This window comes from Rattus rattus, chromosome 12 (assembly GCF_011064425.1).
Source record: "Rattus rattus isolate New Zealand chromosome 12, Rrattus_CSIRO_v1, whole genome shotgun sequence".
NCBI classification, from domain to species: Eukaryota; Metazoa; Chordata; class Mammalia; order Rodentia; family Muridae; genus Rattus; species Rattus rattus.
Window position 1 is genome coordinate 2,175,105 of NC_046165.1, and position 17,485 is coordinate 2,192,589.

The 17,485-nt window shown below is 40.7% G+C and overlaps 1 protein-coding gene across 3 annotated transcripts in view; it reads right to left on the reverse strand.

Annotated features, from left to right (window-relative positions):
- The window catches only part of Pcca (propionyl-CoA carboxylase subunit alpha), a 304,568-nt gene that overhangs the window by 168,844 nt on the left and 118,239 nt on the right, over nt 1-17,485 (reverse strand). For all 3 annotated transcript variants that reach the window (XM_032917891.1, XM_032917890.1, XM_032917889.1), the window contains 2 exons: nt 15,077-15,227; nt 942-1,085 (listed from right to left, as the gene is read on the reverse strand). In XM_032917891.1, coding sequence (XP_032773782.1) covers nt 942-1,085; nt 15,077-15,227 — 295 coding nt within the window. The remainder of the gene's footprint in view (nt 1-941; nt 1,086-15,076; nt 15,228-17,485) is intronic.

Here is a 17,485-nt window from a genome sequence, read left to right on the forward strand (position 1 = left end):
AGATTCCAGAGTACAATTGTCTCATCCTCAAGACAACTTCCAAGTATATTTGGAAATCAAACAGAGCCACAAGAAGAGTTTAGCCTGACCTCCATAGTACTTTATTGAAGTTGGTAAGATTCCAACTTTTTCTAAAATTTCTTACAATGCCTTGGGCAAAAAATAAAATGACCTAGACTCTCCATCAAACCCAGCATAAGTTCAGAACAGCAAACACAATACGGCAGAGAGATTCGTTTTTCTTACTTCTCCAAACAGCTCACATATGGCAAAGCTGGGAAAAGTCTTCCAGCAAAGACTCAGAAAGCCATGCGTGCTTCTATACATGTACGTGTTCTACTTGTAAACGTCATAAACGCAGAGCTGGGAAGTGTGAGTCTCCACTTCATACATGACCATGAGCCATAGCATGGGACAGTGCACGGGTTATCTACAAATTTCAGAGCAATTCGCAGCTCTTGGAGACATTCTGACTCACTGCTTTAGAGTAATAATACTGTTTTGCATCTAAAAGATTGCACAAATGTTCTATCACCTGAAAAAAAATCTTCAGAAGCTACATAGTCTGTCACATGATTTGTATGAACTGTCGGACTAAGACTTCAGCAAAACCCATAATTAAAATTATGCACCAAGAGTGCAAGCTTTATGAAAGGCATTACAGTTTTGAGCCCGTCCATGGAATCATAAAGGGCAAAGTCAAGAACATCCAGCCGAGGCTCTGCTGGTTCTCAGCACATTGCTACTAACTTCCCCACTCAGAAAACACAAGAATTACTTGAACTCCATCCTGTTTTTAATTGTTGTAAATGACCTAGAGTTTTTCTGCTTTGACTACGGGTTATCAAAGCCTTATTCTATCTACAGTTTAGCCACACTGGCTGTTCCAACTTGGACATAACCCCGCCCCATCCCCCACCTACCATCAGAATGCATTTTACCTCGGCATAAACCCGACATTCAACTGCCCAGCCACTGATGGGAATATCCTCTTGCTTGTGCCTGAGTGGGTAACCCTTAGCAACCAGGATCATTTCTTGGACTAAGTCCAGGCCGGTAATGCACTCTGTGACAGGATGTTCAACCTGTAAAGCCAAGATTGCCAGTTAATAGGTGAAGAAAAAGGCAAATAAATGGACATCAACAAGGAAATTCACGGTTTCAGAGTCGAGTGAATTGACTTGACCTTTAGTAACACCCGACTAAAACTCTTAAGCAAAGTACATAAAATGAAAGAATAAACACAACTGCACACAGATGAAGGTCAGAATCACCCTGGGAGTATGAGTAAGCCTCTCTATTACTTTTCCCGATTTTGATTAATTTGTGGCCCCACATCTAATGGCTTAACTTTATGTTTCTCTTTCTGCAGCTCTCAACGTGGCTGATACCCATCCTTCTGCTACACTTGCTGCCGCATCTGTGGGGAGACTGCTGGTGTTCTCAAGCCCTCAGCCAGTCTGAATCGTGCCCACTTGCATGCTTTCACTAACCTGTCCTGACAAGAAGCAAGATTAGCGTAATCTTGCATCAGTGCAGCATGGCAGGAAACAGCAGATGGAGCCTTCAGGTTGCCTTCCCTCCAGACAGACCTGGCAGTGCTTAGCATGCACAATAGCAGACCAGGGTGAGGGGAGCACTCTGCTTTCTCAGCAGACTGCTGAGAACTACTTCAGCTGATGGTGCCAGGGGAGTACCTGGCCTTCCACACCAACACATGGGATACATATGTGCAAAAACACGCAACTGACATACAGCCACATGAACGATAGACATCATTATAATTTGATTGACTGTTCACACAGAAATCCTTAAATGTGGGTTCAAATAAGGCCATTTAAAGCATGGAAAAAGAACGTGTAATCTTTGACCTAAAATCTCAAATAAGTTCTTAAGAGTTCTTAAAATCTTTGGCCATAGCTACTGCTTTGATACCATTGTTTTTCCTTTTAGAAATTCAGTTCTAGGTGTATGTCACAGTAATTTCTGTATTGCGACATGTCACATTTCATATATGGACATAGGAAAAGGTCACTGAACAAGTGAATCATCTTCTAGCTTCAGCTGCACTAATTGAAGGACAGGGCTTAGTCATTACAATAATCTTGAAGCTTATCATAACCAGACAATGCCATGGTCTTTAAAAAAAAAAAAAAGGCTTGGTAAAAATAAGCAGATGGCATCCATAATTAGCTCTGTGTGTGTTACGAGTTTGTTTACAGTTTCTACAACATTTTAAGACATTTTGACATAATTTTAATGACAAATCATTGCTAAAATAAGCATCTACCCTTTGTAAAATAAATGTGACACTAAATAAAGAACTTATTACACAGTTTAATGCATATATATTTTAAATCAAATTGTGATGTGTTAGAAACAATATTCTATAAGAAACAAATCAAAGCCCTCTGCTAATTAATGCTCAACACCAATTCCATGTGAACAAAGCGTCTCAGCACCCCTGACTATTCTTAACTGTAAGATGTAAACCTACTATGTGACAAAGCACAGTTTGCATAACCTTGTTCAAAATGAGTTTTAATTAAGTGAAACACTCAATTTTCTCTTTGTATGACCAGTATTCCAAAAGTATTGTATAGAAAGTAAATATACAGAGAGAATAGAACTAAACAGAAGCTAGAAAGTATGGTCAAGTTAGTGAGTGTTGAAACTATAAGGAGACAGCTAAAATAAAATATTTAGAGAATTTTAGGGCATCTCCCTTGAGCTACTTCACTGACAACAAAAGAAGCACAGTGAGTGAGAGTGTGAAAGCACTGGGCATACTATCTCAACACAACCCCTATCAGCAATCATGGGGTACAGAGCCTCACATGCTCACAGATGGGAAAAAGGAGTCCATGCTTCTTGAAGGGAGGGATATTTGACTACAAATGTTTGGCAGCTAGTGATCTGAGATTATACTTAATCAAAACAGAAACTTCCATGACCCAAAGCATACAGTCCAGCACTCATAATCATGAATGACATGTTAAAATTCGCAAGTCCTCCATAAGAACACACTTACTCAAACCTTAATCAACACTCCCAAAGGAGACACCTGTGAAGAAAGGCATATGGTACAAATTTCAAATCTCTAAATAATACCATTTTAGATTAACACGTCTTACATGGTACCTTTGGTGAATATACCAAGTGTAACTAGACAGGTATCAGGTAGACATGGTCTATGAAAGTTCTCTCCAAAGCTGAATATGTTGGAGACAGCCCTACCTTGAACAGGATATGAATATCATAAAGTTGGACAGGATTACCCGCTAAAATAGGAGGGAACTGTCCTCCCCTATAAAACAGGGTTTCATCATGGTGCTTGGTACTGTAAGTCTCTGTCTCTTCCCTTGCTATTGTTCTCACCTAGAAGGATAACAGATGCCTTTATTTTTGGTTCTGCTCTCTGAATTCAGAAAGGCTTGCTATCTAGAACAGGATCTAATGGGCACGTGGGACTTAACTAACAAACATTAGTTTCTGACAGTCCTGGAAGCCATAGCAAAGTGTCTACAACATGTGCCTATCACAATTCTGAAGGCCTCCCTCCTGGGATATGGGATTTCAAAATAAAGACCCAAAGTTATAAGACTTTTGATCTATAGGAATGAAGGATAGAAAGCACACTGAGAGACCTCAGCACATGACTCCTGCAAACACACCTTGAAAATAATAGCTACATTCAAGAAAAGCTGCAGAAACTTAGGTTTTGTCGGGGAGTCTTCCTGTTGGGAATTAACAGATAAATTCAGGAAGACAGTACTGCTGGGGCTACAGTGTATCTTTTCCTCACACACCCTATCTTGATGTTCTAACCCTTGCTACCTCAGAATGAGACTGGGCCTTCAATGAAGTGACTATCTTAAATGAGGTCATTAGGGTGGGCCCTATTCCAGTATGCCCAGGGCCCTCATTAAGAAGAGACTGGCACAGACACGCAACATAATGCATGGCCATGTGCAGACAGACATCTTTCTGCAAGCCAAGAAAAGAGGTGTCCCCAGAGAGGCTAACCCTACTGACACCCTGGTCTTGGGCACTCAGCCTCCAGGATTGTAAGAAACTACTGTTCATTGGTTAAGCCATCTAGCCAATGGCACTTTGCATTGGCAGCCTGAGGTCCCTAACAAGAAGGCCAATGTGGGATATTAAATGTGAGTAGAAATCCAAAACTTGGAGGGGCATGTTCACACAGGCATTTAATTCTAGCACTAGGGAGGTACAGGCAGGTGAATTTCAGGGAATTTGAGGCCATCCTGGCCTACACAATGAGTTCTGGGCCAGCCAGGACTACATAATGAGACCCTGTTTCAAAAACTCAGAAAAGGGGTCCAGAACTCAAAGATAGCAAAATAATTTATAAAAGCTGCAAAACAAAACCTTAAATGTCCATCTAACTGGCTTTCTCATGGACATCTGTTTAACTTACCACATACATATACATGCAAAGAAAAGCAGAAGTGGGGTTACACTACTCCAAAGTTGGTAAAAGTATTTGCCCAACAACATCTACTGTCAGAAAACAGTTTCGCTTGCAATGTAGACAAGAACTAAAACCCGACAGGACTGCTAAATTATCAATAAGAACCATCAAAAGTAACTAGTAATTCAGACAGTAAATAGAAGAAAAGGGAAGGCAGAATTTAAAATGGAAAAAATATTAATTTAAAAGAGAAAATTGTGACATTGATAACTAAGAATGAGGACTACCTTTTCACATTGCAAGCATGTCAGATTACATCATGGTCATAGGTATACATGCATGTGTACATATATATGTGTACATGCATATATATGTGTATGTACAAGTGCAGAGAGAGAGAGAGAGAGAGAGAGAGATGCATATTTATAAGAGTGTGAATGTGTTCACATGTGTCAAAGAATCTCAGATATTACTCCTCAGGCACCATTCACATTTTGAGACCAGGTCTCTCATTGGTCTGGAACTCACTGAGTAGGGCTAAGATAGTTGGTCAGCAAGCCCAAGGGATCCACTGTGTCTGCTTCCTCAGAGCTGGGCTAATGAGCTCGTGGTATATTACTATGCCTGGCTTTTTCATATGAGTTCTAGGGACTGAACTCTAGTCTCTATGCTTGTATGGACTGAGCCATGTCTCCAATCCCTAGACTGCATTCCTCAAAAGTAGTTTTTAAACTTAGAAAGTAATCTTTGAAGAACTGGAGAGATGTGTCCGTGAATATGTCACCTGGTACACAGGTATAAGGACCTGAGTTTAGATCCCAAAGCACACATAAAAGCCACACAGGTGAGGCATCCACCACTCAGAAGACAGAGCCATGGTTCCACAGCAGGCTGGTTAGCTAGACTGCCCAAAACTTGCATGCTCTAGGTCCAGCAAGAGACTCTGCCTCGATCAAGTGGTTATTGACTGCAGGAAACACCTGATGTCAAATTCAGTTCCTCATATGCACACAAATGCATGAGTGTATATACCTGGACATGCATGTGTATGTGAAAATATACACATGCACATGCTACAGACACATACATGTGCAAAGAAGAAAGCAGCAGCCTCAGAAATAAAAGATCTGCCAAAGATCTTCAATGTAGAAGATACAGCATGATTCAGGTTGGAATTTTACATTAAAGTCTTTTAAACTAAATGGCAGTTACATGGGAAAAGGCACAGTACAATATCATGTGTGATGACACAAGTCTGCTGTCCACACTGGAATGTTCCATGTAAGAAGGCATTTGGGGACAGTATTGGAAGAACAAGCATGAACATGCAAGTCCACGGCTCTCTTATTCTTGCTAATCTTTCCCACTTTTAGATGCTTAAAAAGAACCACAGGGGCTAGAAAGGTAGCTTACCAGATAAATGCACTTCCTGCTCTTCCTGAGGATACAGGTTCAGTTCCCAGCACCCACATGGACTCACAACTGTCTGTAACTTCAGTTTCAAGGGATCCAATACCCTCTTCTGATCTGAAGGTTACAACACACACATGATACACAGACATATATTCAGGCATACACACATACAGATAAAATAAATATTTAAAAAAAGAAAGTTACCAAGAAGAAAAGGCAAAGGTTCTGATGCAATAGAGGCAGGAGGGAGGAAAGGAAGAGGAAGAGGAAAAAGAAAAAGAAAAAGAAACACAGGAAGAAGTAGGGAAAGAAATGAAAGCACAGTTTGGTGCAAGAATTTCTGCTTCAGAGGGCATTCGTGGTCTAGAATATTTTGATTCCAGTTGAAATTAATTTGACTCAGGAAGGACACATGAAGTCATGTGCATATAACCTCATTTTAAAAGAGGTTATTTATCAGGGTAGTTGCTGGTTCTGAGTTTAGCAGGCAGTTAGAACAGTTCCCACATAACTCCCTACCTCCATCCAGCTTCCCAGACTGTGGCCATGTTGCATTAGTATGGGAACTTGTGACAGTTTATGAGCCAACATCAATACACTGTAATTAAAGCCCACATTCTATATCAGGGCTCACTCTTGGAGCCATGCATTCCTGGTGGCTGGCAAACCTGTGTCTAACCATGCCTCTGCCTTGGCAGCATTAGCATTTCCAATTCAGAAGTCTACACCCAAAATAGCATAGGAAAAACCATGACCAGAAACAGCTTGGGGAGAAAAGGATTGAATGGGCTTATGCTTCCAAATTAATATACATCATTGAAGAAAGTCAGGACATAAACTCAAACAGTATAGGAACCTGGAGGCTGGGTCTGATGCAGAAGCCATAGAGGAGTGCTGCTTATTGGCTTGCTCCTTGTGGCTTGCTCAGTCTGCTTTCTTATAGAACCCAGAATCGCCAGCCTAGAGGCCCTCACAGCAATCATCAAACAAAAGAAAGCACGGCAGGCTTGTCCACAAGCAGTTAAATGGGGGTGTTGAAGTCCCTTCTTCTGAAATGATTCTAGCTTGTGTCAAGTTGATAAACTAGCCAGCAAACTGCCCAAAGTTGCAGTTCCTGCTCCATTCACCCCACCAGGATATCATCACTACCCAACAGGAAAGTTCAAAGAACCTTTGCTCCTCTGTTTTCTGTTGTATTCTTTAATAGTTACTCAAGGGTTTACATTGGGTCAAAAGGTAGCAACATGCCAATTCATTTCACACCCAGAACTTTGTAACAAGGTAAATGCAATTCATGTAAGAGTCGCCTTAGTTATCACCCACTGCACAGCTCATGGGAAACAATATGGCTAAAACAGGAACCTGTGACTGAAGAAAAGCCAGTGACAATGACAAGAAAGTGCTCAGTGACAGAGAACTGTGGTGAGAAGCTGTTGCTGAGTGTTAGGAGTTTGTGACCCCTGGAAAAGACTCAATCCAATTATAATTAAAAGTTACTGATTTACTAGCAGGACAACAGTCCTAAAGCCTAATCTCTGGCCTGTCATGAAGGAGGAGTATGGGCAGGGTTTGTAAAGGGGAGAACCACGAGGTGACCTTCAGTATCTATGAAGCAGGCAATAACTAGTCTGTTCTGCCAAGTGAAGCAGTTAAGGAAACTCAGAACAATCTGTGGGTATGTGCATAAGCAAGTTACAGAAGCCAAAACAGCAGTTAGTCATACTGGAACAAGTAGATGATCATGGCTATAAATTTAGGGGTGGGAGGTCACTGAGTCATGTTTCTGGGACTTATCTTTCAGGGACTGGAGAAAGAGAAAAATGGCTAGTTGGTAACAAATGGGTGTCTGGTGTACAATGGAACCCCACACTGAGTGTCCAAGTCAAAAACATTAATATGAGAACCAGGAGATCCATGCCTACACAGAAGACAAATGGTGGGCCAGTAAGAACAAACAGTGAAAGCAGCAGACGTGAGAGTTAGGAAAGAAAGACAGCAGGATCAAGCAAAAGTATGTTAATTCCCATTAAGTGTTATTAAAAGGAAACAAAGTACTATTTCAAAATGTTACTTATAATCATTTTTCTTAAGATTATATCTTACAAATTATATCTGAAAAATTAAAAGCATTTTCCCAAGATTTAGGCAACTACATTATTTTAATTCTTTTCTCTTATTAAATATAAATAAGTAATCTAATGATCCAAAATGTTCACATGTAAAAACAAAAATGAGGAGTAAATAGCTCTCTTGGATATTGACCTATAATATATGATATAATATCTAAAACATTGTAGTACTAGCACCCAAATAAGCAGAAATGTTTTCTGAGTCAATAGATATGTCAGATAGTTGAATAAATTGAATGTTTTAAATAAATACAATAAAATTGATACCAGATGGGAGATCCATTATGAAATATAAAAAGAGTTCTAAAAGAAAACATGGGGGAGAGGGAGGGGGTGTTGGCTTATCAAAGAAAAGGGAAAACCAAATACTGTCACAATGACACAAATTACACAATAGAGATTTAAAAATTCAACTACTTAGAAATAAAAACTTTTTCAGAAATTAACAACATACAAGCCAAGAAGACAGGCAACAAATGGAGGGGGAATATCTAAAAATGGTATCTGAGGTTTTTACACCTATATTCTGACTCGGGTGAAGGAAGAACCACTTGCTCTGAGAGCACCAGAGCAGCATAACTCAGACACTAACCCCACGTAGCAAGGGCCAGTAGAGCTGACCCAGGCAGAGGTTCCACACAATAGGAACCTGAATGGTATTAAATTCATGCCTTGTGCAAGCATTGTGAGCAAATCTGACCACCAACACTGGAAGAGTAGAGGGATGAGGGCGTGGGGAGAGAGAAGGAGAATATGCAGCCCTTGCTCTGGAATGTCAGAAAAGAATCGATGTAAAAGGAGCTAAGGGTGCACAGGATACTCTACAATCGACTGACCATACGGAGAGCAAAGCTAAAGCAAGCATCCAAGCTAAACCACAGCTACACCAAGACCTCAACCTAGTGACTCTCAGTGGCACATCTCTGCAGAGAAACAAACTTTGTCAGTCCAAATATCACCATTCACCAGGTGAAAACACTGCTCAGGTTTCTGTTACCAGAAAACACACATGGCCTGAAGTTGGACTGACCAGCTCAAGAAATTTCAAGTGAAGGAACGCAGCACAGTACAGGCGTCTTTGTCCAAGCCAGCGCACTAACTAGAGATAAGACAGATTGCAAAAACTATAGAATTTGGTGTGTGCCTTGAGAATTAGAATCTTAGCTTAGAACATAAATTTGGAAAAGAAAATACCCTGTTTTTAAAAATGTCAGTGGTTAAGAACATTTCCTCCTGCTGGAGTTCAATCCCCAGCACCTACATCAAGTAGCCCACGATCACATGTAACTTTGGCTCCAAGGGACCTAATGCCTTCAGCCTCTATAGGCACCTGTACAGCCTCCCTTGCACACACACACATACACACACATGTACTTTAAAATTATAAAAATAGCTATATTAAAAATAAATGTTCCTATTAAAAAGAAGAAGAACGTTTGAGATGTTTTAACAATATTGGAAATGGAGACAGGGAGCAGAGACTGAAGGAACGGCCACTCAGAGCCTGCCCCACTTGGGGATGTAGGCCATACACACAGCCACCAAACCCAGACAATAGTGCTGATGCCAAGAAGTGCGTGCTGACAGGAGCCTGACATAGCTGTCTCCTGAGAGGCTCTGCCAGAGCATGGCAAATACAGAGGTGAATGCTAGCAGCAAACCATTGAACTGAGAATGGGGTCCCCATTGGAGGAGTTAGAGAAAGGATTGAAGGAGCTGAGGGGGCTTGCAACCCCATAAGAACAACAATACCAACCAACCAGAGTTCCCAGGGACTAAACCACCATCCAAAGAGTACACATGGACAGACCCATGGCTCCAGCTGTATATGTAGCAGAGGATAGCCTTGTTGGACAACAATGGGAGGAAAAGTCCTTGGTCCTGTGCCAAGGCTAGACACCCCCCCACCCAGAGTAGGGGAATATCAGGGTGGGAAGATGGGGAGGGGTGGGTCGTTGGGGAGGGGGAACACCCTCATAGAAGAAGGGGTAGGGGAGATGGGATAGGGAGTTTATGGATGGGAAACTGGGAAAGGGGATAGCATTTGAAATATAAATAAAAAATATCCAATTAAAAAAAATATCAGAAGCCAGACATGGTAGCTCATACCTTTAATCTCTCAGTATTCAGGAGGCAGAAGCAGGAGGGTCATGGCAAGCTTGAAGTCACCCTAATCTGTAACAAGTTCCAAACTAGCCATGATTACATAAGCACAGAGGGGGCATGCAAGAAAGACTTCCACAATGCTGCAAGAAGTCCAAGATTTGTTCTTCATGAGCCCATTTAGTAGTCAACTTACTATGAAATACCGACTACACTCAAACACATTCTAAGAAGTCAAAAAAAAATTTTTTTCTTGATAGCTAACAGGTCACACTCATGACAAATAAGCCCAAGAAAATTAGTGTAAATAACCATTAATCATGAGCAAACTGTATTGTCGGAACTAAGATGATGAAATTTTTACCAATTTAACTCCTCACCCCATCCTGCCCCTATTCTGTAACCTTGAAATGATAGAATATAATTTCCTGGAAAGCTATCCAGGATAAAGCAGACAGGCACGAAGGTATTCCTGGGATTTCAACCAACTGCAAAGAGCTGTCTGATGCAGAAGACTGTGGGTCAGGCTTTAAGAAACAAGTGAGGCAGAAACAAACACAAGAACAAAGAAAACCATAAGAGTCAGGTGTGGTGATACATGTAGCTGGCTACTGGGGACACTAAGTCAAGAGGATCACTAGAGCACAGGGGTTCAAGGCCAGCCTGGGCAACACGGCAAGACCTTGCCTCAGGGAGTACAGTGTGCAATTATAAGTTGGCCTAAAAGAGACACTGGATGGTAATTCTATAGATGATGGCATGTGTTCAACCCAACAGCCAAGTCTATTTGTAACAATCATGTCTATCTGTAACAACTGTGTCTATTTGTAACAATCATGTCTATTTGTAACAGTCCTGTCTATTTGTAACAGTCTTGTCTATTTGTAGCAGTCCTGTCTATTTGTAGAACCACAAATGTTCTCTCATTACAAATTTCTCTTTGGATCTCATTGCAAGCTGCCATCCTCATCATGGCATAATAAAGTCCCCATCTTAATAAAAAAGTTCATTCTCTAATTAGATTCACTAATTTTAATAAAAATCAAATTAATATACAAAAGGCAAAATTATAAGGAAATTAACACAAGCAGAATATGAGCTAAGATATAATTTCAAAGGAAGTAACCTACTACTATTAATAATAAATGCTACAGATATTTATAATATTGGCATCAAAATACAGCAAACTTCTGCTATCACAAGTAAGAACCAATCTGTTATCTGATAGGTGTATTTTCACTCTACCAGTATTTTTTTTTCCATATAACTAACAGAGATTAAAACTTTGGTGCTTACACTCATAGGATTAGTTAGTATTTGATTTGCACAATCAATTGCCAAGTCCCTTGCAGCTGATGCTCATCCTGTGACTGGTGAGGGTTTATGTGTCAGGGAGGCACTTCCACATGCCATTTAGAAAGGAAGTGATAATTGAGGCAAAGGTCTCATGTACAGAACAGGAAAGGGCACAAACTTACATGTACTTCTTAAAGTCATCAGCTTGGAACAAGTACTCATAGTTACTAGGAGTAGATAACAAGAGAGAAGATATTCTTAAGAACATCGAAGAATAAGAATACAGGAAAAATATTATCACCCAGGACCCAACAAATGAACACTAGAGACATAAGCACAACACTCAGCACCATTTCTGTCCCACATGCAGATGCATTCCAGGTGCCAAGTATCACTACAGATGTGCTTTATTCCTGTAGTAGCATGGAGCAATTGAAAAGTACAGCTATAAACATGAGAGGCCACTACAGGACAGTGCACAGATAAACTGCCTCCACAGGGAGTAGAGGCTACAAAGGAGCACAGCTTCAAGATCAGAGTGATCTTTAAAACAGTCCCTTTTACCATGAAGGGGTGTTGAATTTTATCAAATGCTTTCTTAGCATCTAATGAGCTGATCATGTGGTTGTTTTCTTTGAGTTTGTTTATATAGTGGATTACATTGATGGATTTCTGTATAATGAAATATCCCTGCATCTCTGGAATAAAGCCTACTTGATCATGATGGATGATCGTTTTGATATGTTCTTGGATTCAGTTTGTGAGAATTTTACTGAGCATCTTTGTGTCAATATTCATAAAGGAAATTGGTCTGCAGTTCTCTTTCTTTGTTGGGTCTTTGTGTGGTTTAGGTATAGGCAAATTGTGGCTTCATAGAAGGAATTGGGTAGTGCTCCTTCTGTTTCTATTTTGTGGAACAGTTTGGACAGTATTGGTATGAGGTCTTCTATGAAGGTCTGACAGAATTCTGCACTGAACCCGTCTGGACCTGGGTTTTTAGTTGGGAGACTTTTAATAACTGCTTTTATTTCTTTAGGAGTTATGAGGTTGTTTAGATGGTTTATCTGATCCTGGTTTAACTTTGGTACCTGGCATCTGTCTAGAAAATTGTCCATTTCCTCCAGATTTTCCAGACTTTCCAGTTTCCTTGAGTATAGGTTTTTATAGTAGGATCTGATATTTTTTTTAATTTCCTCGTTCCTGTTGTTATGTCTCCCTTTTCATTTCTGAGTTTGTTAATTTGGATACTGTCTCTATCCTTCTGGTTAGTCTGGCTAAGGGTTTATCTATCTTGTTGATTTTCTCAAAGAACCAGCTCCTGGAAACCCACAGCAAGCATCCAAAACCACAGGACTGGTTAAGATCAAGTTTTTTTTTAAAAGTATTTCTCTTGGGGCTGGAGAAGTAGTTCAACAGTTGAGAGCTGCTGAACTTCCAGAGAACCTCTGTTCAATTCCCAGCACCCACACAACAGTTCACTGTGACTACCTGTGACTCCAGTTCCAGGGACTCCAACACCCTTACCCAGATATACATGGAGTGAAAACACCAATGGACATAAAATACCTGGAGCGTTCTTTAAAGTGTCTACCTTGTCTACTCATGTGATGAGGGTCCGAATGAAGGAAGAGCCTACTTCCAGGGACAGCTTTGAACATGAAGAAAGCAATTGAAGTGAAGGCTGTCCAGGGTGGTATCTGAAGCTAAGTGTGAACCATCAGTGACATGAGTGCTCAGGCACCTGGTGATTCATGAAGGACCACCATATACGAAGGACAAACGTTCAAGCAATACTCAACTCTTGCCCAGAGAAACCCAACTGCCTCTCCTAACACAAGCCAACCATCCCACCCACTAAGGGCCTAATGGACACAAAGTGGATGCTATTTTCAGGCATAGTATGATTTACACCAGACTCTATCTGGTTAAACGTAGCATTTCCCAATCCACGCTACCCTGTATCCCTGATGTTATGAAACTACAATATATTTTCTTCTTTTGCACACAAATATGTTTTACAAAGGATGCTCCAGATTGAATAGAATTCCATCTAAATTCATGTTCATCCTGAACCTGTGAATATGACCTTATCTGAAAAGAGTCTTAACAGATACAATCAAGTTAAGGTCATACTACAGTGGACTGACCCCAACTCTGATGGCTGTTATCCTTTTAGAAAGAGGGAGCTTTGGACATGAAGATACTTAAGGAGAAATCCAGGTGACAGCTAAGGCAGAGAGACTAGAGCTATCTGCCACAGGTTAACTGACAACCATCTGGTACCAGATTCTTACTCAGTTCCAAGATGGAATCCTCTGCCGACAGCCCGACCTTAGACTCTGGTCCAGGCTATGATTTCACTAAATGAGTCAAATGGGTAATATATTAAGTATTTACAGAAGCTGAAATATAAACTGTTATTTTCTTCAAAGCAGTATCACTTGGGCTAGCATGAAAATTCCTATTTGCACTACATGAACACCAAAGAATAAATACTATATGATCCTATCAACAACAACAACAACAAAAAGTTAAGGATAAAAAACAGCTAGTAAAACTAGTATGCCAAGATAAAGCAATACTCCCATCAGATTCCAACATGATTTCTATCAGAATAGGAGACACTGCAGAGATGGAGGGAGACGGAATGAAAGACAGAGGGGAGGCTCAGCAAAAAGGGCTGGCACTTTATACCACCAGCCCCCACTGACGCCTCATGATTTGTTCAACAAATGTTTTTGTTCTGTCTACTTTTACATATACATATATATGTGTACATATATATATGTCCCTGTACATGTGTGTATATACTCCCTACATGTGTGTATGCATGTGTGCACATATACACATATGTATATGTGTGTGTGTGTATACATACACACAATTTATATAAGGGAGGAAAAAGGGAAAAAGGAAGAAAATAAAGTCACCTGTTGCAGCGCTGTTGACCTCTGAGTTTGTAGGTGGAACTCAGGAAGTCACAAACCAAGGTGGCCATGGGCCTTTCCTAACTGGGGCAGAGGTGGTAGTTCCTCAGGAACTTGGGAGTCACTGCAGTTTTAGGAGTTACTCCCAGAAGTTCACATTAGGCCTCCTTCCTCTACCCCTTTAGAAGACGTGTAAGAACTTGTCTTTCTGACTATAGCACCAAGTTCTCTGACCAGCACACAAATCCTAACAAATACAGCTCATCCTAAAAGGATCAAGCAAACCAAGTAGATTTTTCCACATAGTATATCATCAGGTATTAAGAATATTAACAGTGTAGGAGGCTAAACATTGCCCTTCAAGTTGGGAGGCTATGGGGCTGGACAGATGGCTCAGCAACTAAGAGCCCTGGCTGCTCTTCCCAAGGACCCATGTGGCAGATCAAAACTGCAACTGCAGTCCTAAGGATCTGACTCCCTCTTCCCACCTCTAAGGGCACTGCACGCACATGGTGCACATATATACATGCAGGCAAAATGCCCATACATATAGAACTTAAATTACATATAATTTAAACGCATATAAAACTTAAAATTTAAATAAATAAATTAGTAGGCTTCTGAATTCTCCTTACCAGGTGTCTCAGCACAAATATAAAGAACAGATTTGCATTTATGATGATTTTTAAATTTTATTATAAAACAAAATAAGGAAAAGAATACATGAGGAGGAGCACAGAGGCATGAAGAGGAATAAAAACGCACGCTGTTACCTGGAGTCTTGTATTCATCTCCAAGAAGTAAAAATTCTTCTGGGAGTCCACAAGAAATTCCACAGTTCCAGCAGAAGAATACTTCACGGCTTTAGCCAAAGCCACGGCCTGCTCTCCCATGGCTCGGCGAGTCTCGGGATCCAGAAAAATGCTACAAATATACAAAACACTCAGCAGCAAAGTCTCGGGCGATCTTTCATGGCCTTACATAAAGCTGCTACATAGACTCATCTGAATCGATTTAGGAACTAGTTATGTTTCACAGCACACACTGTGTCACGTGCAGCAAGCTTCACCAAGCCAACGTCACATTTCACGGAACATTTCACCTTTTCTCATTACTCTACACCTTCATCTCTAAAATACACAAGTAATTTTTATCTAGTAAAACAACAAATATCCTGGGATGTGCTTTCTAATCGACCTTCAGGTGATGTTGGGACTACTGGACAGCTTCAGGTGTTAAGAGCTTTTTGGGTTTTTTTTTTTATTAGAAATATAGTTCTGCAGTGTCTGAATAAATGTAGGCATAGAGAAATCTGGAAAACAACCACTGGATAAAGCTAATGGAGCCAAAATAAGGAAAGCAAGCATACAAATGTGGAGGCAGTTAAGGTGACTCCGTTTTGTTCTTTCTGGTTTTATCCACTCCTATCCAGTACCCTTGCCTAGCAGCAACACAATTGCTAGGCATTCTGTTGGTAATGCAGGCACATGACATGGTGAAGTAGCCCTCCCCCAGTGCTGAATAACAGGAAAGTCAAAGGATTAAGACACCATGTTTTTTGGTTTTTTTTTTTTTTTATTAACTTGAGTATTTCTTATATACATTTCGAGTGTTATTCCCTTTCCCGGTTTCTGGGCAAACATCCCCCCCCCCCCTTCCTTATGGGTGTTCCTCCCCACCTCCCCCATTGCCGCCCCCCCCAACAGTCTAGTTCACTGGGGTTCAGTCTTAGCAGGACCCAGGGGCTTCCCTTCCACTGGTGCTCTTACTAGGATATTCAATGCTACCTATGAGGTCAGAGTCCAGGGTCAGTCCATGTATAGTCTTTGGGTAGTGACTTAGTCCCTGGAAGCTCTGGTTGGTTGGCATTGTTGTACATATGGGGTCTTGAGCCCCTTCAAGCTTTTCCAGTTCTTTCTCTGATTCCTTCAATGGGGGTCCTATTCTCAGTTCAGTGGTTTGCTGCTGGCATTCGCCTCTGTATTTGCTGAATTCTGGCTGTGTCTCTCAGGAGCGATCTACATCCGGCTCCTGTCGGCCTGCACTTCTTTGCTTCATCCATCTTTTCTAATTGGGTGGCTGTAGATGTATGGGCCACATGTGGGGCAGGCTCTGAATGGGTGTTCCTTCAGTCTCTGTTTTAATCTTTGCCTCTTTCTTCCCTGCCAAGGGTATTCTTGTTCCCCTTTTAAAGAAGGAGTGAAGCATTCACATTTTGACCATCCGTCTTGAGTTTCATTTGTTCTAGGCATCTAGGGTAATTCAAGCATTTGGGCTAATAGCCACGTATCAATGAGTGCATACCATGTACGTCTTTCTGTGATTGGGTTAGCTCACTCAGGATGATATTTTCCAGTTCCAACCATTTGCCTACGAATTCCATAAAGTCGTTGTTTTTGATAGCTGAGTAATATTCCATTGTGTAGATGTACCACATTTTCTGTATCCATTCCTCTGTTGAAGGGCATCTGGGTTCTTTCCAGCTTCTCGCTATTATAAATAAGGCTGCAATGAACATAGTGGAGCACATGTCTTTTTTATATGTTGGGGCATCCTTTGGGTATATGCCCAAGAGAGGTATAGCTGGATCCTCAGGCAGTTCAATGTCCAATTTTCTGAGGAACCTCCAGACTGATTTCCAGAATAAGACACCATGTTTTAAGACCACCACATCACCCCTCATTTTTTAACCATAGTGTCTAAAATTGGGAATAATTTTACCCTGCGATTAAAATTTTACCCACGGTTATATATACTCTTTTGAGACTACACATATATATTAAGGCATGTTGGCTTTGTAAATTAAAGTACTATTGGATACATATTTTAGTCCTTGTCATTTCAAAACAACTACATATACTCAACTGGGTTTTGCTTTTGTTTTTCAGTTTGGAGGGTGGGTTGCCTGAGTTTGATGTTAGGGAGATGGTCTTACAATGCAGCCCTTGGCAAGGCTAGTACTCACTCCCTATGTAGCACAGCTGGCTTTGAATTCGTGGGTTCTTCCTACCTCAGCCTCTGAGAAACTAAGTTGTGAGCATGCTTACCATGCCTGGCCTCAACTGGGCCTTGTTTTTTTGGTTTTTTGGTTTTTGTTTTTGTTTTTTGGTTTTGGTTTTGGTTTTTGGTTTTTTGTTTTGTTTTTGTTTTTTTTTTTTTTTTTTTTTTTTGTTTTGTTTGTT